Source organism: Leptodactylus fuscus, chromosome 9, assembly GCF_031893055.1.
Source record: "Leptodactylus fuscus isolate aLepFus1 chromosome 9, aLepFus1.hap2, whole genome shotgun sequence".
Classification (NCBI taxonomy): domain Eukaryota; kingdom Metazoa; phylum Chordata; class Amphibia; order Anura; family Leptodactylidae; genus Leptodactylus; species Leptodactylus fuscus.
The window spans coordinates 906,372-933,486 of NC_134273.1; the positions used below are offsets into that span (position 1 = coordinate 906,372).

Consider the following 27,115-nt stretch of genomic DNA (forward strand, 5'->3'; position numbering starts at 1 on the left):
GCCATTAATAATTTACAGCAGAAGGAAAAAGCGGAAAGGAATGAAGACACAGGACGCGGCGTCACCTGCTGCGCAAGCTGTACGGAACCTGCCAGGGCGACAGCACAGACTGAGCCGTTACAGCAGCTGAGGGTTCGTTACACTTGTTTCTAGACAATGCTGGTGGTCTCGAGACTGATACATTGTAACAAACTATCAGCCTGACAGGAGGGAGGTTTGTGCTGCTGGTGCAACTGTAACAAACCTTCAGCTGTGAGCAGGACAAATCCAGAATGGGCATGAAACTGGAAACGTCTGATGGGGCCCCTGAGTGCTAGGGGCCCCACTAATCATGTTGGCACCAGTTTGGGCAGTGAATAAATCCAGGGCCCAGTCTGTGATGTGGGAATGCAGAGAATGGGGGTCACTGTTGGAGCGCCCCCGACATGTCACTAACATACAGTACAGAGGCTTGTGTCGTGTCAATGTGCTGGGGTATAACCATGAGGTATTTCTAACGCAAGGCCCCTGTGGCCCCCCCCCCGCTCAGGGGCCCGGAGCCTGCTCCTTAGTGTCTAAGTGCCTTGTGCTGCTGGTCTAATACTGGCGGATTCTTCTGGTTATTTGTGCTCATGACATCACAGTTCATTGCTGGTGATGTCACAGGTAGCCGCAGTGTAGATACAGTGTATCCCGCCTCCATGATGACCTCAGGAGGATGAACGTTACATGAGGCGGTGCAGTGTCATGTGACATGTCCTGGCGCGACAAATGGAAACCGTGAAATGTCAACCGTTCCCGATGTGCAGATGTGAATGGCGTCTTAGTGGTGCGGCTCACCAGACTGAAATCCTCCAAAAAAAATTCAGTCACCATCAAAAATCGTACACGTGTGACCCGAGGCGGTGAGCGTGCTCTTCCTCATCGCTCCATTCTAGTGGTCTCTGTATTAACAGACCTGGAATCTCATCACATTGTGGTCACATCAGCAGCAGCACATTCAGGATATGGATTCGCCCAAGGGCCACACAGGGCCCCGCCAGCAAACTACAACCTGTAAACGCGTCATGCAATAAAGATACCTGGAGGATGCTGAGCGTTCTAGTCCTACGCCTAAGTCAGGTGTCACTACATCATTGCACAACACCCCACAATGTAACCGGGGGAGGGGAAAACGTCAGGCGGTGCGTGATATAGGAGACTACAGTGAATATAGCGGGAGCAGCGGCGGTAACAGGACACACGATTAGTGGAGAAGCCAAAGAGTTAATAAACCAGAATCCGTCCCATTACCAAGAACCTTATAGCGAGGAGAAGGTCAGGAAGACTCGGCGAAGACGTCTACGTTATCTACCAAATACCGGACAATGACCTACCTGGAGGGGGAGACTACAAGGAATGGCGCCCTCCTAGTGGTCACAGCTGTGGAGAGTCTCCCCATATATCAGACCCTACCACTAATTCCACAGGGGGGGCCCCTCCACCTCCTGCCGTCCTCCTCAAGAACACAAAATCATCTGCCACTGGCATTTACTTGCATCCTTAGCGCAATGTCCGAGTGCGCCGTGACCCAGGAAGACAGAAGGTGGGCTCGCGGCCCCCGACCACCCTGGGGTTAGAAATCTCTGAGGTTTACATAGAAACTCTAAAAATAATAATCTTTCTGTAAACTATCATTAGAGGTGTTAGAAGGACTACTCCGCCCTGCGCGCCACCTCCGCGGAGACAAGGAGCCCACTCATCAGCAGTGTCCTCCGGATGGTCCCAAGTGTACGGGAGCAGGAACGGGGCGACCCCCGGATTCTCTGCTCAGCAGCTGAAGGGTCTCATTTCCCCATGAGTCCGGTAGTTATTCTGAGGTGACGGGTTGGAAACAGGGCAACGGAGGGAACGACTGGTCTGGATGAAAACACGAAGGAGCAGGGGGTAGAGGGTAACGAGGGTCATCCACACACCAGCGCCTCTCTCCAGCCCCCTCCGCCCCACTGGCTACACCTTGGAGTCCTGGCTGTGGGCCTGCCCATTGCTGCCCTGTATTGTCAGGCCAATCTCCTCCTTCTTGTGCTTCTCGGGGTTCAGGGGTTGGGCTTCGGGACTGCTGTCAGTTTGTGCGTAGCGGCCGGTCCGGTGCTCTAGAAGTGCGGGGCCCCAGTCCTTGTTTGGTTTCACTGCGTTCTTCAGCCGCTAAAACAGAAGAGAAGAGTCAGAACTGAAGGAGAAACCCCATCATCTGCACCAGCGCAGGGGCCCCGACTGTACCTGCAGGAAGGTGTTGCCCTCTGAACGCCAGATCTTGAAAGCCGCGTATAATGGAATGCAGATGACTGACGAGAGCGCCATCAAGAACCCCAGCGAGATGGCCCAGCCCGGATACACGTAGTCATTGTATGAGATCGGGCGGTACTGGATGACGGTGAAGATCAGAATGAACTGGAGGAGATAGAAGAGGTAACCCAGAGAAATCAAATCATTATCTGTGCCGTCACATACGGGATCACACCAGTCGCTCGGGGCTGTGCCGTCACATACGGGATCACACCAATCGCTCGGGGCTGTGCCGTCACATACGGGATCACACCAATCGCTCGGGGCTGTGCCGTCACATACGGGATCACACCAGTCGCTCGGGGCTGTGCCGTCACATACGGGATCACACCAATCGCTCGGGGCTGTGCCGTCACATACGGGATCACACCAGTCGCTCGGGGCTGTGCCGTCACATACGGGATCACACCAGTCGCTCGGGGCTGTGCCGTCACATACGGGATCACACCAATCGCTCGGGGCTGTGCCGTCACATACGGGATCACACCAGTCGCTCGGGGCTGTGCCGTCACACACTGGATCACACCAATCGCTCGGGGCTGTGCCGTCACATACGGGATCACACCAATCGCTCGGGGCTGTGCCGTCACACACTGGATCACACCAATCGCTCGGGGCTGTGCCGTCACACACGGGATCACACCAATCGCTCGGGGCTGTGATGTCACACACGGGATCGCACCAATCGCTCGGGGCTGTGATGTCACACACTGGATCGCACCAATCGCTCGGGGCTGTGCCGTCACACACTGGATCGCACCAATCGCTCGGGGCTGTGCCGTCACACACTGGATCACACCAATCGCTCGGGGCTGTGCCGTCACACACTGGATAACACCAATCGCTCGGGGCTGTGCCGTCACACACTGGATCACACCAATCGCTCGGGGCTGTGCCGTCACATACGGGATCACACCAATCGCTCGGGGCTGTGCCGTCACATACGGGATCACACCAATCGCTCGGGGCTGTGCCGTCACATACGGGATCACACCAATCGCTCAGGGCTGTAATGTCACATACGGGATCACACCAATCGCTCGGGGCTGTGCCGTCACATACGGGATCACACCAATCGCTCGGGGCTGTGCCGTCACACACTGGATCACACCAATCGCTCGGGGCTGTGCCGTCACATACGGGATCACACCAATCGCTCGGGGCTGTGCCGTCACATACGGGATCACACCAATCGCTCGGGGCTGTGCCGTCACATACGGGATCACACCAATCGCTCGGGGCTGTGCCGTCACATACGGGATCACACCAGTCGCTCGGGGCTGTGCCGTCACATACGGGATCACACCAATCGCTCGGGGCTGTGCCGTCACATACGGGATCACACCAATCGCTCGGGGCTGTGCCGTCACATACGGGATCACACCAGTCGCTCGGGGCTGTGCCGTCACATACGGGATCACACCAATCGCTCGGGGCTGTGCCGTCACATACGGGATCACACCAGTCGCTCGGGGCTGTGCCGTCACATACGGGATCACACCAGTCGCTCGGGGCTGTGCCGTCACATACGGGATCACACCAATCGCTCGGGGCTGTGCCGTCACATACGGGATCACACCAGTCGCTCGGGGCTGTGCCGTCACACACTGGATCACACCAATCGCTCGGGGCTGTGCCGTCACATACGGGATCACACCAATCGCTCGGGGCTGTGCCGTCACACACTGGATCACACCAATCGCTCGGGGCTGTGCCGTCACACACGGGATCACACCAATCGCTCGGGGCTGTGATGTCACACACGGGATCGCACCAATCGCTCGGGGCTGTGATGTCACACACTGGATCGCACCAATCGCTCGGGGCTGTGCCGTCACACACTGGATCGCACCAATCGCTCGGGGCTGTGCCGTCACACACTGGATCACACCAATCGCTCGGGGCTGTGCCGTCACACACTGGATCACACCAATCGCTCGGGGCTGTGCCGTCACATACGGGATCACACCAATCGCTCGGGGCTGTGCCGTCACATACGGGATCACACCAATCGCTCGGGGCTGTGCCGTCACATACGGGATCGCACCAATCGCTCGGGGCTGTGCCGTCACATACGGGATCACACCAATCGCTCGGGGCTGTGCCGTCACATACGGGATCACACCAATCGCTCAGGGCTGTAATGTCACATACGGGATCACACCAATCGCTCGGGGCTGTGCCGTCACATACGGGATCACACCAATCGCTCGGGGCTGTGATGTCACACACTGGATCGCACCAATCGCTCGGGGCTGTGCCGTCACATACGGGATCGCACCAATCGCTCGGGGCTGTGATATCACACACTGGATCACACCAATCGCTCGGGATTGTGCCGTCACACACTGGATCGCACCAATCGCTCGGGGCTGTGATGTCACACACTGGATCACACCAATCGCTCGGGGCTGTGCCGTCACATACGGGATCACACCAATCGCTCGGGGCTGTGCCGTCACACACTGGATCGCACCAATCGCTTGGGGCTGTGATGTCACACACTGGATCACACCAATCGCTCGGGGCTGTGCCATCACATACGGGATCGCACCAATCGCTCGGGGCTGTGATATCACACACTGGATCGCACCAATCGCTCGGGGCTGTGATGTCACATATTGGATCGCACCAATCGCTCGGGGCTGTGATATCACACACTGGATCGCACCAATCGCTCGGGGCTGTAATGTCACATATTGGATCGCACCAATCGCTCGGGGCTGTGATATCACACACTGGATCGCACCAATCGCTCGGGGCTGTGATGTCACACACTGGATCGCACCAATCGCTCGGGGCTGTGCCATCGCACACTGGATCGCACCAGTCACTCGGGGCTGTAATGTCACATATTGGATCGCACCAATCGCTCGGGGTGTGATGTCACACACTGGATAACACCAATCGCTTGGGGCTGTGATGTCACACACTGGATCGCTCCAATCGCTCGGGGCTGTGATGTCACACACTGGATCCCACCAATCGCTCGGATCACACTCACTGACTTACAAATATGATAGCCGGGGAGAAAAAACGCCAGCAGATCTGGAAAAAGAGGGGAGGGGGGAACCCCAACATCATCTCAATGTCCTTGAAGTAATTCCGGTGTCCTGGCGAAACAAAAATTATAATATCTATATATTATCTATATTATAATAGCTGTGGAAAGTGAGCAAAAATAATAGTCATTCTAATCCTTAGAATGTATCTAACACACCAGTCCTAACACTACACTAATCTCCAGAACCCCACACACTGTATTATCTGTGTATTATCTCCTATCTCTCTCTAGTATAACACTACACTAATCCCCAGAACCCCCCACACTGTATTATCTGTGTATTATCTCCTATCTCTCTCTAGTATAACACTACACTAATCTCCAGAACCCCCCACACTGTATTATCTGTGTATTATCTCCTATCTCTCTCTAGTATAACACTACACTAATCTCCAGAACCCCCCACACTGTATTATCTGTGTATTATCTCCTATCTCTCTCTAGTATAACACTACACTAATCCCCAGAACCCCCCACACTGTATTATCTGTGTATTATCTCCTATCTCTCTCTAGTATAACACTATACTAATCCCCAGCCCCCCCACACTGTATTATCTGTGTATTATCTCCTATCTCTCTCTAGTATAACACTACACTAATCCCCAGAACCCCCCACACTGTATTATCTGTGTATTATCTCCTATCTCTCTCTAGTATAACACTACACTAATCCCCAGAACCCCCCACACTGTATTATCTGTGTATTATCTCCTATCTCTCTCTAGTATAACACTACACTAATCCCCAGAACCCTCCACACTGTATTATCTGTGTATTATCTCCTATCTCTCTCTAGTATAACACTACACTAATCCCCAGAACCCCCCACACTGTATTATCTGTGTATTATCTCCTATCTCTCTCTAGTATAACACTACACTAATCCCCAGAACCCCCCACACTGTATTATCTGTGTATTATCTCCTATCTCTCTCTAGTATAACACTACACTAATCCCCAGAACCCCCCACACACTGTATTATCTGTGTATTATCTCCTATCTCTCTCTAGTATAACACTACACTAATCTCCAGAACCCCCCACACTGTATTATCTGTGTATTATCTCCTATCTCTCTCTAGTATAACACTACACTAATCTCCAGAACCCCCCACACTGTATTATCTGTGTATTATCTCCTATCTCTCTCTAGTATAACACTACACTAATCCCCAGAACCCCCCACACTGTATTATCTGTGTATTATCTCCTATCTCTCTCTAGTATAACACTATACTAATCCCCAGCCCCCCACACTGTATTATCTGTGTATTATCTCCTATCTCTCTCTAGTATAACACTACACTAATTCCCAGAACCCCCCACACTGTATTATCTGTGTATTATCTCCTATCTCTCTCTAGTACTAACACTACACTAATCCCCAGAACCCCCCACACTGTATTATCTGTGTATTATCTCCTATCTATCTCTAGTATAACACTACACTAATCCCCAGATCCCTCACACTGTATTATCTGTGTATTATCTCCTATCTCTCTCTAGTACTAACACTACACTAATCCCCAGAACCCCCCACACTGTATTATCTGTGTATTATCTCCTATCTCTCTCTAGTATAACACTACACTAATCCCCAGAACCCCCCACACTGTATTATCTGTGTATTATCTCCTATCTCTCTCTAGTATAACACTACACTAATCCCCAGAACCCCCACACACTGTATTATCTGTGTATTATCTCCTATCTCTCTCTAGTATAACATTACACTAATCCCCAGATCCCCCCACACTGTATTATCTGTGTATTATCTCCTATCTCTCTCTAGTATAACACTACACTAATCCCCAGAACCCCACACACTGTATTATCTGTGTATTATCTCCTATCTCTCTCTAGTATTACACTACACTAATCCCCAGATCCCCCACACTGTGTTATCTCTGTATTATCTCCTATCTCTCTCTAGTATAACACTATACTAATCCCCAGAACCCCCACACTGTATTATCTGTGTATTATCTCCTATCTCTCTCTAGTATAACACTACACTAATCCCCAGAACCCCCCACACTGTATTATCTGTGTATTATCTCCTATCTCTCTCTAGTATAACACTACACTAATCTCCAGAACCCCCCACACTGTATTATCTGTGTATTATCTCCTATCTCTCTCTAGTATAACACTACACTAATCCCCAGAACCCCCACACTGTATTATCTGTGTATTATCTCCTATCTCTCTAGTATAACACTACACTAATCCCCAGAACCCCCACACACTGTATTATCTGTGTATTATCTCCTATCTCTCTCTAGTATAACATTACACTAATCCCCAGAACCCCCACACTGTATTATCTGTGTATTATCTCCTATCTCTCTCTAGTATAACACTACACTAATCCCCAGAACCCCCACACACTGTATTATCTGTGTATTATCTCCTATCTCTCTCTAGTATAACATTACACTAATCCCCAGAACCCCCACACTGTATTATCTGTGTATTATCTCCTATCTCTCTCTAGTATAACATTACACTAATCCCCAGAACCCCCACACTGTATTATCTGTGTATTATCTCCTATCTCTCTCTAGTCCTAACACTACACTAATCCCCAGATCCCCCCACACTGTATTATCTGTGTATTATCTCCTATCTCTCTCTAGTATAACACTACACTAATCCCCAGAACCCACACACTGTATTATCTGTGTATTATCTCCTATCTCTCTCTAGTATAACACTACACTAATCCCCAGAACCCCCCACACTGTATTATCTGTGTATTATCTCCTATCTCTCTCTAGTATAACACTACACTAATCCCCAGAACCCTCCACACTGTATTATCTGTGTATTATCTCCTATCTCTCTCTAGTATAACACTACACTAATCCCCAGAACCCTCCACACTGTATTATCTGTGTATTATCTCCTATCTCTCTCTAGTATAACACTACACTAATCCCCAGAACCCCCCACACTGTATTATCTGTGTATTATCTCCTATCTCTCTCTAGTATAACACTACACTAATCCCCAGAACCCCCCACACTGTATTATCTGTGTATTATCTCCTATCTCTCTCTAGTATAACACTACACTAATCCCCAGACTCCCCACACTGTATTATCTGTGTATTATCTCCTATCTCTCTCTAGTATAACACTACACTAATCCCCAGAACCCCCCACACTGTATTATCTGTGTATTATCTCCTATCTCTCTCTAGTATAACACTACACTAATCCCCAGAACCCTCCACACTGTATTATCTGTGTATTATCTCCTATCTCTCTCTAGTATAACACTATACTAATCCCCAGAACCCCCCACACTGTATTATCTGTGTATTATCTCCTATCTCTCTCTAGTATAACACTATACTAATCCCCAGAACCCTCCACACTGTATTATCTGTGTATTATCTCCTATCTCTCTCTAGTATAACACTACACTAATCCCCAGAACCCGCCACACTGTATTATCTGTGTATTATCTCCTATCTCTCTCTAGTATAACACTATACTAATCCCCAGAACCCCCCACACTGTATTATCTGTGTATTATCTCCTATCTCTCTCTAGTATAACACTATACTAATCCCCAGAACCCCCCACACTGTATTATCTGTGTATTATCTCCTATCTCTCTCTAGTATAACACTACACTAATCCCCAGAACCCCCCACACTGTATTATCTGTGTATTATCTCCTATCTCTCTCTAGTATAACACTACACTAATCCCCAGAACCCCCCACACTGTATTATCTGTGTATTATCTCCTATCTCTCTCTAGTATAACACTACACTAATCCCCAGAACCCCCCACACTGTATTATCTGTGTATTATCTCCTATCTCTCTCTAGTATAACACTACACTAATCCCCAGAACCCCCCACACTGTATTATCTGTGTATTATCTCCTATCTCTCTCTAGTATAACACTATACTAATCCCCAGAACCCCCCACACTGTATTATCTGTGTATTATCTCCTATCTCTCTCTAGTATAACACTACACTAATCCCCAGAACCCCCCACACTGTATTATCTGTGTATTATCTCCTATCTCTCTCTAGTATAACACTACACTAATCCCCAGAACCCTCCACACCGTATTATCTGTGTATTATCTCCTATCTCTCTCTAGTATAACACTACACTAATCCCCAGAACCCCCCACACTGTATTATCTGTGTATTATCTCCTATCTCTCTCTAGTATAACACTACACTAATCCCCAGAACCCTCCACACCGTATTATCTGTGTATTATCTCCTATCTCTCTCTAGTATAACACTACACTAATCCCCAGAACCCCCACACTGTATTATCTGTGTATTATCTCCTATCTCTCTCTAGTATAACACTACACTAATCTCCAGAACCCCCCACACTGTATTATCTGTGTATTATCTCCTATCTCTCTCTAGTATAACACTACACTAATCCCCAGAACCCCCCCCCCACACTGTATTATCTGTGTATTATCTCCTATCTCTCTCTAGTATAACACTACACTAATCCCCAGAACCCCCACACTGTATTATCTGTGTATTATCTCCTATCTCTCTCTAGTATAACACTACACTAATCCCCAGAACCCCCCACACTGTATTATCTGTGTATTATCTCCTATCTCTCTCTAGTATAACACTATACTAATCCCCAGAACCCCCCACACTGTATTATCTGTGTATTATCTCCTATCTCTCTCTAGTATAACACTACACTAATCCCCAGATCCCCCCACACTGTATTATCTGTGTATTATCTCCTATCTCTCTCTAGTATAACACTATACTAATCTCCAGAACCCCCCACACTGTATTATCTGTGTATTATCTCCTATCTCTCTCTAGTATAACACTACACTAATCCCCAAAACCCCCCCCCCACACTGTATTATCTGTGTATTATCTCCTATCTCTCTCTAGTATAACACTACACTAATCCCCAGAACCCCCACACTGTATTATCTGTGTATTATCTCCTATCTCTCTCTAGTATAACACTACACTAATCCCCAGAACCCCCCACACTGTATTATCTGTGTATTATCTCCTATCTCTCTCTAGTATAACACTATACTAATCCCCAGAACCCCTCACACTGTTGTGAAGGGTTAAACAATAGAACTGGTTACAAAGGTCTCAGCTTTAAGGAGATAAGCACGTACTGGTTCAAGCTAGTCAAACTGGTCAAACTAAGAAACTGAGAACATGAGCAAATGAGGACAAATACCTGGCAGCTGCCTGTGACTGTAATGCTATAGAAACCTGTCCTGCTATAATAAACTGAAGCATATTGGATATGATACCCTGGTGTCAGTCTGTATGTCTCCCGAACTCGTAAACTTCTTCCTGATCAATCAGAACTAGGACAACATAACTCAGGGGTCTTGTGCCACCGACCGAATTTGGAGACGGGCCCGGAGGACCTCAGATGAATAAAACAGCGCTGTAAGTTAAGCCTTTGTCTTGCCAAATACCGTATATACTTGAGTATAAGCCGACCGAAATATAAGCCGAGGCCCCTACTTTTACCAAAAAAAACTGGGAAAACTTATTGACTCGAGTATAAGCCGAGAGGGGGGGGGGGGGGTGCAGAAATTTCAGAAATTAAAATGGTTGGAGTTTTTGTGTGCAGTAGGTGCTGGGGAAAGGGGAGGGGGTGTTTTGGTTGTCCGTCTGCCCCTTCCCTGAGCTTAAGGACTGTTTTTTCTTCCCCCCACATGGAATTCAGTCTGGCTGACTATAGGAGGTCTGCAGTGCTCCTATTAACCCCTTCCCGACAGCACAGGAGCAGATCCCCTATATTCAGTAGACACAAGGAGACCTCATGTGTATAATGTCTCACAGTCATTCTCTACTTCTATATGTATTCCAGGGAAAGGAAAGGAGGGATATAGAACTTTTATTTATTTTATTTTTTTTATTATATTTTTTAAAGCTTTTTTTTTCCCCCTTCACTATTTTATGGGAGATCCTATACATTACTGTTTGCGGCTGGTCATAACCCCCCCCCCCCCCCCAAAAAAAAAAAAAAAAATATATATATATATTTTTTTTTTTTGCTTAACTCGAGTATAAGCCAAGGGGGGCTTTTTCAGCACAAAAATTGTGCTTAAAAATTCTGCTCACGCGAGTGTATACGGTACTTTATTTTTTTATTATATATTTCTTTTTAAGCTTTTTTTTTTTTTTTTTTCTTCCCTATTTTAAAGTGAGATCCTATACATTACTATTGCGGCTGGTCATAGACCACCCTCCCTCCCCAAACAAAAATATATATTTTTTTTTTTCTGCTTGACTCGAGTATAAGCAAAGGGGAGCTTTTTCAGCACAAAAACTGTGCTGAAAAATTTGGCTTATACTCGAGTATAATTAATCTGAGATCCTACGTGTCCCGGATCCTGTTGTCGATAAGTGAGGTGTTAGTGCTTGCATATTTTTAACAATCAGTGCCATATTATATAGTACGGAAGAACTTAAAGAGAATGTTGTATGTAGCGGGGTGGGACACGTTATGCCTCATGCTTTCTATACTGTCCCTGCTGTCATTTGGTTGCTACATTCTGTTATATAGTGTATTAGGCGGCACAGAAGGGAGACTCATTCTCCATCCTTAATCCCTAGGGTTGTGAGAGTAAAAGTACTGAGTGATTGAAAAGTCCTTGTGTTGGAACACTAGCCTCTGCCGTGCCTGGACGCAACCGCACAGGTAACTGCCAAGAAAGTGATGTCTGAGCTTGTGTGTAGATTGGGGGATACCTGAGGTGATAGAGTCTGATAGAGGGACACAATTCACAGATAATGAAGGAGATAATGTCTGCATTGGGGATTGAGCAAGCTTTCCACACACCCTACCATCCCCAGAGTTCAGGCAAAGTGGAAAGGTTGAAGGGCACACTCAAGTTAAAAAATCCAGAAAGCCCTGGCCAGAGTGCCTGTCTCTAGCATTATACTCAGGGAGGACCACTCCTAACACTAAGACAGGTCTGTCACCATTTGAGGTGCTTGTTGGAAGTGTGCCTAGACTAGGGTTGTATTTTCCCCAGACTGTACAACTCAATTATGACGGCACTGCCAGCCATGTCCAGAACTTGTGTCAGAGACTGAAAGTAACACACGAGCAGGTTTTCTTCTATTCCAGACCCTTCTGAGTTTTCAGGAACACAAAACTTGCAGCCTGGTGATTGGGTGGGTCGTGAAAAGACATATCAGGAAGTCTTTTGAACCCAGATATGGACGGTCCCTTCCAAGTGCTGCTGACAACTGTCACTTCAGTCAAGCTAGAGGGGAAAAAGCACCTGGAGACACGCTTCCCATTGTAAGAAGGTTCCTGAACCACGGCAAGAATGAAAAGATGGACATTATTTGTTCTATGCTTTCTTAAAGGACTCACTCCTGCCACCTTTGTAGTTGAGAGACTAAATGTAAAAGCCATATCTGAAGACACTCTGTACAAGAGAGCGACCGATAACGCCCCTAGGAGAAGTGGTAGACATCATTGGGTACAAATAGGTGCTGGAAACAAGATAGTGAGTGCTGTACTCGTATATCCTATGGTTATGCAGATGTGGGATCAATTGGTAGAAGCCACCGATTACCTAGATGATCAAATATGGGGTATCTTAGGCGTACTTAATACCACCATAGCAGTACAAAACCAGCTGATCATAGTCACCAACCAACACACCCTGGTACTAGATCATGTTACTGCGGCCCAGGGTGGTAGCTTGTCAGCTGGTGGGGACCTATCTGTGGCCATTATATCGTTATATCGATGCAGAAGGTAATGGAAAACAAGAATTAGAGGATATATACAAAACTAAGGGGAAGAGTACGAGAAGGGAGGTTGTGCAAAAATGAAGATAGCTGGTGGGCCGACACTTTTTTTCCTTTTTGAATCCTGCTAATTTGTTCAAAGGAATAGGTGGATGGATAACTGGGATATTACAAAACCATTGTACAGGTTGCCATGATTATATTGCTTATATATATGCTTTCTCATGTTAATTTTGATGTGTTTTAATTGATGTTATGATAAAGATAACTGGTAGACATTATAGGAATATCAGATGGGGAATCCAGCGGGACTTGGCATCTACATTGTACATGAATGTACTCATCTGATATGAGAATAATGTCTAAAATGGGGGGGGAATTGTGAAGGGTTAAACAACAGAACTGGTTACAAAGGTCTCAGCTTTAAAGAGATAAGCACGTACTGGTTCAAGCTAATCAAACTGGTCAAACTGTAAGAAACTGAGAACATGACCAAATGAGGACAAATACCTGGCAGCTGCCTGTGACTGTAATGCTATAGAAACCTGTCCTTCTACTGAAGCATATTGGATATGATACCCTGGTGTCTGTATGTCTTCCAAACTCATACACTTCTTCCTGATCAATTAGAACTAGGACAACATAACTCAGGGGTCTTGTGCCCCTAACACTTACATTGTCTGTGTATTATCTCCTATCTCTCTCTAGTCCTATCTTTCTTATCTCTCCCCACATGATGTCTTCATTCCTCTTCTGTCTGGATTTTTTATATGGCTTTGTGGGACAACAGAAGTCTCTGACCTGTAATCTCTCATTGTCTGTGCCCTGTCATGTGGGCAGCTTGCAATGCATTATGGGTGAACATGAAGTAATTGATGTAATGCTGCACGCCATCACTTTGATGGAATCTCAATATCAGATCATTGGGGGTGCAACACCTGGCACCCCCACTATCAAATTTCAGATTGACTCACGGCGCTCTACATTGCATAGTGGTGGTTCTTGGTATTGCAGATTAACTTGAATAAGATGTCATGTGACTGGTCTGAGAAGAGAAAAATTGGCGTCTTTGAGAGCAGATTGACCCCCGGTGACCTGACAGTCGTGGCTCCCCCTTCTGGCTTTATAGGGAACGTTGTGGAGCTTTATATTGGAGTTGAGGGAGAGTCATTCTGCCTAATTTGTACATCTCTGCCACAATAAGAGAGTGCACCTCCCCTTTAAGAGCCACTGCCTGTACGTGACAGGTGAGTATATAACTGCCGGCAGTGCGGAGAACACTCACCATAAATGTACATGATGGTCACACACATGATGCAGGAGATGATGACCAGGGAGAAGCTGGCGGCGTAGTTATCCATCAGGAGCAGCCAGTAGATGCCGGCCTGGAGGGGGAAATTACAGGAAGACTCCCCATCATCCATCACTACCCCCCATCATCCATCACTACCCCCCTCATCCATCACTACCCCCCATCATCCATCACTACCCCCCCATCATCCATCACTACCCCCCCTCATCCATCACTACCCCATCTCATCCATCACTACCCCCCATCATCCATCACTACCCCCCATCATCCATCACTACCCCCCATCATCCATCACTACCCCCCCATCATCCATCACTACCCCATCTCATCCATCACTACCCCCCCATCATCCATCACTACCCCATCTCATCCATCACTACCCCATCTCATCCATCACTACCCCCCATCATCCATCAGTACCCCCCCTCATCCATCACTACCCCCCATCATCCATCACTACCCCCCCCTATCCATCACTACACCCATCATCCATCACTATCCCCCCATCATCCATCACTACCCCCCCCTCATCCATCACTACCCCCCGTCATCCATCACTACCCCCCCATCATCCATCACTACCCCCCCATCCATCACTACCCCCCATCATCCATCACTACCCCCCTCATCCATCACTACCCCCCATCATCCATCACTACCCCCCATCATCCATCACTACCCCCCATCATCCATCACTACCCCCCCTCATCCATCACTACCCCCGTCATCCATCCACCTACCCCCCTCATCCATCAATACTCCCCCTCATCCATCACTACCCCCCATCATCCATCACTACCCCCCAATTATCCATCACTACCCCCCATTATCCATCACTACCACCCCCCCATTATCCATCACTACCCCCCCCATTATCCATCACTACCCCCCCCCATTATCCATCACTACCCCCCCCTCATCCATCACTACCCCCCCATTATCCATCACTACCCCCCCTCATCCATCACTACCCCCCCCCTCATCCATCACTACCCCCCCCTCATCCATCACTACCCCCCCCATTATCCATCACTACCCCCCCCCTCATCCATCACTACCCCCCCATTATCCATCACTACCCCTCATCATCCATCACTACCCCCCCTCATCCATCACTACCCCTCATCATCCATCAATCACTACCCCCCATCATCCATCACTACCCCCCTCATCCATCACTATCCCCCATCATCCATCACTACCCCCCCCTCATCCATCACTAACCCCCATCATCCATCACTACCCCCCCATATCCATCACTACCCCTCATCATCCATCACTACCCTCCCCCTCATCCATCACTACCCCCCCTCATCCATCACTATCCCCCATCATCCATCACTACCCCCATCATCCATCACTACCCCCCCTCATCCATCACTATCCCCCCATCATCCATCACTACCCCCCCTCATCCATCACTAACCCCCATCATCCATCACTACCCCCCATATCCATCACTACCCCTCATCATCCATCACTTACCCCCCCTCATCCATCACTACCCCCCCCTCATCCATCACTATCCCCCCATCATCCATCACTACCCCCCATCATCCATCACTACCCCCCCTCATCCATCACTACCCCCCCTCATCCATCACTATCCCCCATCATCCATCACTATCCCCATCATCCATCACTACCCCCCCTCATCCATCACTACCCCCCACTCATCCATCACTATCCCCCATCATCCATCACTACCCCCCATCATCCATCACTACCCCCCCTCATCCATCACTACCCCCCCTCATCCATCACTATCCCCCATCATCCATCACTACCCCCCATCATCCATCACTACCCCCCCTCATCCATCACTATCCCCCATCATCCATCACTACCCCCCCATCATCCATCACTATCCCCCATCATCCATCACTACCCCCCCTCATCCATCACTACCCCCCCCCTCATCCATCACTACCCCCCATCATCCATCACTACCCCCCCTCATCCATCACTACCCCCCCCCTCATCCATCACTAACCCCATCATCCATCACTACCCCCCATCATCCATCACTACCCCCCCTCATCCATCACTACCTCCCCCCTCATCCATCACTACCCCCCCATCATCCATCACTACCCCCTATCATCCATCACTACCCCCCCCCATCCATCACTACCCCTCATCATCCATCACTACCCCCCCATCACTACCCCCCCATTATCCATCACTACCCCCCCCTCATCCATCACTACCCCCTCATCATCCATCACTACCCCCCATCATCCATCACTACCCTCCCCATCCATCACTACCCCCCCATTATCCATCACTACCCCCCCCTCATCCATCACTACCCCTCATCATCCATCACTACCCCCCATCATCCATCACTATCCCCCATCATCCATCACTACCCCCCCATTATCCATCACTACCCCCCACCCTCATCCATCACTACCCCCCCCTCATCCATCACTACCCCCCCATCATCCATCACTACCCCCCTCATCCATCACTACCCCCCCCTCATCCATCACTACCCCCCCTCATCCATCACTACCCCCCCCATCATCCATCACTACCCCCCTCATCCATCACTACCCCCCCCTCATCCATCACTAACCCCCCCCTCATCCATCACTACCCCCCCCATCATCCATCACTACCCCCCCTCATCCATCACTACCCCCCCCTCATCCATCACTTACCCCCCCCATTATCCATCACTACCCCCCCCTCATCCATCACTACCCCCCCCATTATAATCACTACCCCCCCTCATCCATCACTACCCCCCCTCATCCATCACTACCCCCCATCCATCACTACCCCCCCCTCATCCATCACTACCCCCCCCTCATCCATCACTACCCCCCCTCATCCATCACTACCCCCCCCTCATCCATCACTACCCCCCCTCATCCATCACTACCCCCCCCTCATCCATCACTACCCCCCCCTCATCCATCACTACCCCCCCCCTCATCCATCACTACCCCCCCCTCATCCATCACTACCCCCCATCATCCATCACTACCCCCCATCATCCATCACTACCCCCCATTATCCATCACTACCCCTCATCATCCATCACTACCCCCCCCTCATCCATCACTACCCCCCCTCATCCATCACTACCCCCCCTCATCCATCACTACCCCCCCCTCATCCATCACTACCCCCCCTATCCATCACTACACCCATCATCCATCACTATCCCCCCATCATCCATCACTACCCCCCCTCATCCATCACTACCCCCCCGTCATCCATCACTACCCCCCATCATCCATCACTACCCCCCCATCCATCACTACCCCCCGTCATCCATCACTACCCCCCTCATCCATCACTACCCCCCATCATCCATCACTACCCCCCATCATCCATCACTACCCCCCATCATCCATCACTACCCCCCCTCATCCATCACTACCCCCGTCATCCATCACTACCCCCCGTCATCCATCACTACCCCCCGTCATCCATCACTACCCCCATCATCCATCACTACCCCCCGTCATCCATTATTACCCCCCTCATCCATCACTACCCCCCATCATCAATCACTACCCCCCATCATCCATCATTACACCCATCATCCATCACTATCCCCCATCATCCATCACTACCCCCCATCATCCATCACTACCCCCCCATCCATCACTACCCCCCATTATCCATCACTACCCCCCCTCATCCATCACTAACCCCCATCATCCATCACTACCCCCCTCATCCATCATTACTCCCCCTCATCCATCACTACCCCCCATCATCCATCACTACCCCCCATCATCCATCACTACCCCCCAATTATCCATCACTACCCCCCATTATCCATCACTACCCCCCCCATTATCCATCACTACCCCCCCCATTATCCATCACTACCCCCCCCATTATCCATCACTACCCCCCCTCATCCATCACTACCCCCCCCATTATCCATCACTACCCCCCCCATCCATCACTACCCCCCCCTCATCCATCACTACCCCCCCTCATCCATCACTACCCCCCCATTATCCATCACTACCCCCCCATTATCCATCACTACCCCCCCTCATCCATCACTACCCCCCATTATCCATCACTACCCCTCATCATCCATCACTACCCCCCTCATCCATCACTACCCCTCATCATCCATCAATCACTACCCCCCATCATCCATCACTACCCCCCTCATCCATCACTATCCCCCATCATCCATCACTACCCCCCCTCATCCATCACTAACCCCCATCATCCATCACTATCCCCCATATCCATCACTACCCCCCATTATCCATCACTACCCCCCATTATCCATCACTACCCCCCCCATCCATCACTACCCCCCCCCTCATCCATCACTACCCCCCCTCATCCATCACTACCCCCCCATTATCCATCACTACCCCCCCCTCATCCATCACTACCCCCCCTCATCCATCACTACCCCCCCATTATCCATCACTACCCCCCCATTATCCATCACTACCCCCCCCTCATCCATCACTACCCCCATTATCCATCACTACCCCTCATCATCCATCACTACCCCCCTCATCCATCACTACCCCTCATCATCCATCAATCACTACCCCCCATCATCCATCACTACCCCCCCTCATCCATCACTATCCCCCATCATCCATCACTACCCCCCCTCATCCATCACTAACCCCCATCATCCATCACTATCCCCCATATCCATCACTACCCCTCATCATCCATCACTACCCCCCCTCATCCATCACTACCCCCCCTCATCCATCACTATCCCCCATCATCCATCACTACCCCCCATCATCCATCACTACCCCCCCTCATCCATCACTATCCCCCATCATCCATCACTACCCCCCCTCATCCATCACTAACCCCCATCATCCATCACTATCCCCCATCATCCATCACTACCCCCCATCATCCATCACTACCCCCCCTCATCCATCACTATCCCCCATCATCCATCACTACCCCCCCTCATCCATCACTACCCCCCCTCATCCATCACTACCCCCCCATTATCCATCACTACCCCCCCCTCATCCATCACTAACCCCCATCATCAATCACTATCCCCCATCATCCATCACTACCCCCCTCATCCATCACTACCCCCCCTCATCCATCACTACCCCTCCATTATCCATCACTACCCCCCCTCATCCATCACTACCCCCCCATTATCCATCACTACCCCCCCTATCCATCACTACCCCCCCTCATCCATCACTACCCCCCCTCATCCATCACTACCCCCCCCTCATCCATCACTACCCCCCCCTCATCCATCACTACCCCCCCTCATCCATCACTACCCCCCCCTCATCCATCACTACCCCCCCCTCATCCATCACTACCCCCCCCTCATCCATCACTACCCCCCCCTCATCCATCACTACCCCCCCTCATCCATCACTACCCCCCCCTCATCCATCACTACCCCCCCTCATCCATCACTACCCCCCCCTCATCCATCACTACCCCCCCCTCATCCATCACTACCCCCCATCATCCATCACTACCCCCCATCATCCATCACTACCCCCATCATCCATCACTACCCCCCATTATCCATCACTACCCCCCCATTATCCATCACTACCCCTCATCATCCATCACTACCCCCCCCTCATCCATCACTACCCCCCCTCATCCATCACTACCCCCCCCTCATCCATCACTACCCCCCCCTCATCCATCACTACCCCCCCCCTCATCCATCACTACCCCCCATCATCCATCACTACCCCCCATCATCCATCACTACCCCCCCATTATCCATCACTACCCCCCATTATCCATCACTACCCCCATTATCCATCACTACCCCCCCATTATCCATCACTACCCCCCCCTCATCCATCACTACCCCCCTCATCCATCACTACCCCCCGTCATCCATCAATCACTACCCCCCCCTCATCCATCACTACCCCCCTCATCCATCACTACCCCCCCATTATCCATCACTACCCCCCATTATCCATCACTACCCCCCCCTCATCCATCACTACCCCCCTCATCCATCACTACCCCCGTCATCCATCAATCACTACCCCCCCCCTCATCCATCACTATCCCCCATCATCCATCACTACCCCCCATTATCCATCACTACCCCCCTCATCCATCACTACCCCCCCCCATTATCCATCACTACCCCCCATTATCTATCATCACTACCCCCCCCCCCCCCCCCCCCTTACTACCTGTTACTAGGTCATGTCTGCTCACCTGACTGGTCAGCGGGATACCCAGCAGGAAACCCACCACGGCCACCCCAAGGGTCACAAACGTCTTCCAGCGGATGATCCAGTCGTTGCAATCTCGTCCACGATGGCGGTGACCAAAGTCTCCAGCAGACAGAACTGCGGAAGGACAGGAGAGGGTTAATACGAGGGTCACAAAATGCAACTCTCAGTGACCGTCAAAATGGCGATTACCTGCGTCCCGAGCCCCAGGAGGATGAGCATGAAGAAGAAGAGTATGGACCAGAGCGGAGAGATCGGCAGCAGGGTCAAGGCTCCGGGTAAGCCACAAAGGCCAAGCCAGGGCCATGGTCGGCCACTTTGGATACATCGACCCCAAGGTGATTCGCCATGAACCCCAAGATGGAGAAGATGACAAAGCCGGCGTAGACACTGGTAGCGCAGTTAGTGATGCTGATGATGATACTGTCCCTGCAAGAGGAAGGCGCGGTCAGACCCGGGAGGACAACCTGACCCAATGGCTGGGCCGCCCCCAGAGAAGCCGCAGCTCTTCTACCTGTAACAGTTGTTGTGGAACTTGTTGTAAGACGCCATTGTGATGAGTCCGCCCCACGCGCAGCCTAATGAGTAGAAGATCTGTGAAGCTGCATCCCCCCAAACCTGCAGAAATACAGGAGAGGAACCCGTGAGGAGTCGGGATCATTAGTCATCATCAGCCCGTGCAGGAGCCTGACAACTTCCCGATAATTCAGCGATGTGTCACCTGTCTGTTGTCGCACACACTCCCTGCAGCTGTACTGTATGCTGCCACCAGGTGGCGCCAGGACATTGCGTTTTCCATCTTGTTAGAGTCCGACTCCCTCCAGCTGTCACCTAAGCTTGTGATTGGCTATTGTTGCTCCCCCCCATATTACATATTCCCCCCCCCCCCCCCCCCCCCTAATATAAGAGAATCCTCACCTTGGCATCCAGGATCTTGTCCCACTGCGGGGTGAGGTAATACATGATGCCGTCCAGCGCCCCCTCCAGGGTGATCCCCCGCACAAAGAGGATGGTCAGCACCACATAGGGGAACGTGGCTGTGAAGTAAACCACCTGAAAGAGAAGAGAGGCGCGAGGCACAGGAGTGAGGGAGGCACAGAGGAGAGAGGGAGGTACGAGGCACAGGAGTGAGGGAGGTACAGAGGAGAGAGGGAGGCACGAGGCACAGGAGTGAGGGAGGCACAGGAGAGAGGGAGGCACAGGAGAGAGAGGGAGGTACAGAGGAGAGAGGGAGGTACGAGGCACAGGAGAGAGGGAGGCACAGGAGAGAGGGAGGTACAGAGGAGAGAGGGAGGTACAGAGGAGAGAGGGAGGTACGAGGCACAGGAGTGAGGGAGGCACAGGAGAGAGGGAGGTACAGAGGAGAGAGGGAGGTACGAGGCACAGGAGTGAGGGAGGTACGAGGCACAGGCGTGAGGGAGGTACAGAGGAGAGAGGGAGGTACAGAGGAGAGAGGGAGGTACAGAGGAGAGAGGGAGGTACAGAGGAGAGAGGGAGGTACGAGGCACAGGAGTGAGGGAGATACAGGAGAGAGGGAGGTACAGAGGAGAGAGGGAGGTACAGAGGAGAGAGGGAGGTACAGAGGAGAGAGGGAGGTACAGAGGAGAGAGGGAGGTACGAGGCACAGGAGTGAGGGAGGCACAGGAGAGAGGGCGGTACAGAGGAGAGAGGGAGGTACAGAGGAGAGAGGGAGGTACAGAGGAGAGAGGGAGGTACAGAGGAGAGAGGGAGGTACAGAGGAGAGAGGGAGGTACGAGGCACAGGAGTGAGGGAGGTACGAGGCACCGGAGTGAGGGAGGTACGAGGCACAGGAGTGAGGGAGGTACGAGGCACAGGAGTGAGGGAGGTACGAGGCACCGGAGTGAGGGAGGTACGAGGCACCGGAGTGAGGGAGGTACGAGGCACAGGAGTGAGGGAGGTACAGAGGAGAGAGGGAGGTACGAGGCACAGGAGTGAGGGAGGTACAGGATACAGGGTCACCTTTGGGGATGATGCGACTAGTTCGGGGGGCAGTTGAGGGGTGTCCGGGGTCACTGACCTTTCCAGAGGATTTGACGCCTCTAATGAGACAGAGGAAGACGACGACCCAGGACAATCCGAGACAGCCGAGAATCGGCAGCCGTAGTTCCCCGAAATTCCCGATGTCATCTGACAACTTCAGCACGTAACGCCTGAAACACAGTGAGAACAGAGACATAAGTGACGGCCAAATATAAGCGACTGTAATGGCTGACATATTGATTATCATCACCCAACTTTCCCAGACTCCTGAAGGGCAGAGGGAGGGAGGGGCAGCAGATGGGCCATTCGGAAGTCCCTGAGGACAGCTCTCCTGGCTCTGCTGACAACCCTTCTATCTGTAATGTCAGGCAGACTGGTTGTCACTCAGGAGCAGGACATAGTGGCAGGAGCTTGGGGGTCTTGCGGGGGGCTACGTGTGTTTTGGGGGTGGTTGGGGCCAGTGCTGGGTGGATGCTGCTGTGCAGACAATGAGATTGCATTAGGTGTGAGGCGCACAGAGCCCCGCGCCTCAGACATTTCCTGTGCGCCTCGGCTGCCCGTCTGGGGTCTCGTCATCTTCTCCGTCCCTCCAGGAAACCTTGGCATTGTCCGCTTTTCCTGTGCACTTGATGTGATGCCAGCGGCCACAGGGCACAAGGAACCCCCACATTATCAGCCCCCCTGAGCACTACAACTCCCAGGAGGCTCTGCAGGACACTTAGGGGAGACGTGTTAGCGCAAGGCGCCGGCGGTCAGCGCACGGACACAATGCTCATTGAGCCCCTCGCACTGGCCACAGCCAGGACCAGCTGACAATACCAGGATGTGAATACTACAGCAACACCTCCTGTCACATTCCTGCTTGTTTGTTACAATGTATCAGTCTGTCACAGGGACAATGGACACAACGGTGACAAACCCTCAGCGGACACAAGTATTAGGCCGCGTACCTCCAGTACTCCTCGCTGGGGCTCGTCCTCTTCCCGGTTTGGTTAAGAAGCTCGGAGATGTTGAAGGTGTCTCGGAGGGAGCTGAGGTTGAAGCTGCCGTTGGTGGAGGGGCTCAGGACGCCCACGCAGTTGTCAGTGTTCCAGGGGTTATTGCAGTAGGTCCAGGGCAGGACGCGGTTCATGGACATGAAGAAGTAATAGAAGGCGATACAGATGACCACATTGTAATAAATACCGATATATGTGGAGACCACCATCATCCCGTAACCCACACCTGGAGAGGAGGAGGAGCCAAGACAGGTAACACAGAGCCCCCCAAAAATGTACATCATAGAGAGGAGGCAAAGGGAGCAATGTCACCTACCTTTAAACATGGGGCTGACCCTCCAAACCCCGAGACATCCCTGACTGGCAAACTGTCCGAAGGACAACTCCATGAAGAAGAGCGGAATCCCACAGAACACCAGCATGATGAAATACGGGAACATGAAGGCGCCTGAGGAGCAAAAAGCAAGCGCTGATGATGTCACTACTGTATAATATCACTGATATCTGATAATGTCACCTCCTGTATAATATCACTGATATCTGATGATGTCACCTCCTGTATAATATCACTGATATCTGATAACGTCACCTCCTGTATAATATCACTGATATCTGATGTCACCTCCTGTATAATATCACTGATCTCTGATGATGTCACCTCCTGTATAATATCACTGATATCTGATGTCACCTTCTGTATAATATCACTGATATCTGATGATGTCCCCTCCTGTATAATATCACTGATATCTGATGATGTCACCGCCTGTATAATATCACTGATATCTGATGTCACCTCCTGTATAATATCACTGATATCTGATGTCACCCGCCTGTATAATATCACTGATCTCTGATGTCACCTCCTGTATAATATCACTGATATCTGATGTCCCCTCCTGTATAATATCACTGATATCTGATAACGTCACCTCCTGTATAATATCACTGATATCTGATAACGTCACCTCCTGTATAATATCACTGATATCTGATGTCACCGCCTGTATAATATCACTGATATCTGATGGTCACCTCCTGTATAATATCACTGATATCTGATGTCACCGCCTGTATAATATCACTGATCTCTGATGTCACCTCCTGCATAATATCACTGATATCTGATGTCACCTCCTGTATAATATCACTGATATCTGATGTCACCTCCTGTATAATATCACTGATATCTGATGTCACCTCCTGTATAATATCACTGATATCTGATGATGTCACCTCCTGTATAATATCACTGATATCTGATGTCACCTCCTGTATAATATCACTGATATCTGATGTCACCTCCTGTATAATATCACTGATATCTGATGATGTCACCTCCTGTATAATATCACTGATATCTGATGATGTCACCTCCTGTATAATATTACTGATATCTGATGTCACCTCCTGTATAATATCACTGATATCTGATGTCACCTCCTGTATAATATCACTGATATCTGATGTCACCTCCTGTATAATATCACTGATATCTGATGTCACCTCCTGTATAATATCACTGATATCTGACGTCACCTCCTGTATAATATCACTGATATCTGATGATGTCACCTCCTGTATAATATCACTGATGATGTCACCTCCTGTATAATATCACTGATATCTGATGATGTCACATCCTGTATAATATCACTGATATCTGATGATGTCACCTCCTGTATAATATCACTGATATCTGATGTCACCTCCTGTATAATATCACTGATATCTGATGTCACCTCCTGTATAATATCACTGATATCTGATGTCACCTCCTGTATAATATCACTGATATCTGATGATGTCACCTCCTGTATAATATCACTGATATCTGATGATGTCACCGCCTGTATAATATCACTGATATCTGATGATGTTACCGCCTGTATAATATCACTGATATCTGATGATGTTACCTCCTGTATAATATCACTGATATCTGATGATGTCACCTCCTGTATAATATCACTGATATCTGATGATATCACCTCCTGTATAATATCACTGATGATGTCACCTCCTGTATAATATCACTGATATCTGATGATGTCACATCCTGTATAATATCACTGATATCTGATGTCACCTCCTGTATAATATCACTGATATCTGATGTCACCTCCTGTATAATATCACTGATATCTGATGTCACCTCCTGTATAATATCACTGATATCTGATGATGTCACCGCCTGTATAATATCACTGATATCTGATGATGTCACCGCCTGTATAATATCACTGATATCTGATGATGTTACCTCCTGTATAATATCACTGATATCTGATGATGTCACCTCCTGTATAATATCACTGATATCTGATGATGTCACCTCCTGTATAATATCACTGATATCTGATGACACCTCCTGTATAATATCACTGATATCTGATGATGTCACCTCCTGTATAATATCACTGATATCTGATGATGTCACCTCCTGTATAATATCACTGATGATGTCACCTCCTGTATAATATCACTGATATCTGATGATGTCACCTCCTGTATAATATCACTGATATCTGATGACACCTCCTGTATAATATCACTGATATCTGATGATGTCACCTCCTGTATAATATCACTGATATCTGATGATGTCACCTCCTGTATAATATCACTGATATCTGATGATGTCACCTCCTGTATAATATCACTGATATCTGATGACACCTCCTGTATAATATCACTGATATCTGATGTCACGTCCTGTATAATATCACTGATATCTGATGATGTCACCTCCTGTATAATATCACTGATATCTGATGTCACGTCCTGTATAATATCACTGATATCTGATGATGTCACCTCCTGTATAATATCACTGATATCTGATGATGTCACCTCCTGTATAATATCACTGATATCTGATGACACCTCCTGTATAATATCACTGATATCTGATGTCACCTCCTGTATAATATCACTGATATCTGATGATGTCACCTCCTGTATAATATCACTGATATCTGATGATGTCACCTCCTGTATAATATCACTGATATCTGATGACACCTCCTGTATAATATCACTGATATCTGATGATGTCACCTCCTGTATAATATCACTGATATCTGATGATGTCACCTCCTGTATAATATCACTGATATCTGATGACACCTCCTGTATAATATCACTGATATCTGATGATGTCACCTCCTGTATAATATCACTGATATCTGATGATGTCACCTCCTGTATAATATCACTGATATCTGATGTCACCTCCTGTATAATATCACTGATATCTGATGATGTCACCTCCTGTATAATATCACTGATATCTGATGATGTCACCTCCTGTATAATATCACTGATGACGTCACTTACCTCCTCCATTTCTGTAGCAGAGATACGGAACCTCCACACATTGCCCAATCCTACAGCATAGCCCACACTGGTTAGGACAAACTCGATTTGGTTGCCCCAGTTTCCCCTTTCAGATTTTCGT

At 49.3% G+C, this 27,115-nt stretch overlaps 1 protein-coding gene across 1 annotated transcript; it reads right to left on the minus strand.

Annotated features, from left to right (window-relative positions):
* Window positions 1-1,519: 1,519 nt before the first annotated feature.
* On the minus strand, window positions 1,520-27,115 carry SLC6A9 (solute carrier family 6 member 9). The gene is given in 14 exon segments (XM_075286593.1): window positions 1,520-2,163; window positions 2,239-2,409; window positions 5,317-5,417; window positions 14,424-14,523; window positions 20,640-20,728; window positions 20,731-20,773; window positions 20,849-20,928; window positions 20,931-21,085; window positions 21,171-21,274; window positions 21,575-21,709; window positions 22,695-22,827; window positions 23,608-23,881; window positions 23,972-24,103; window positions 26,995-27,115. Coding segments are annotated over 13 exon segments (1,704 nt in total). The 5' UTR covers window positions 24,096-24,103; window positions 26,995-27,115; the 3' UTR covers window positions 1,520-1,968.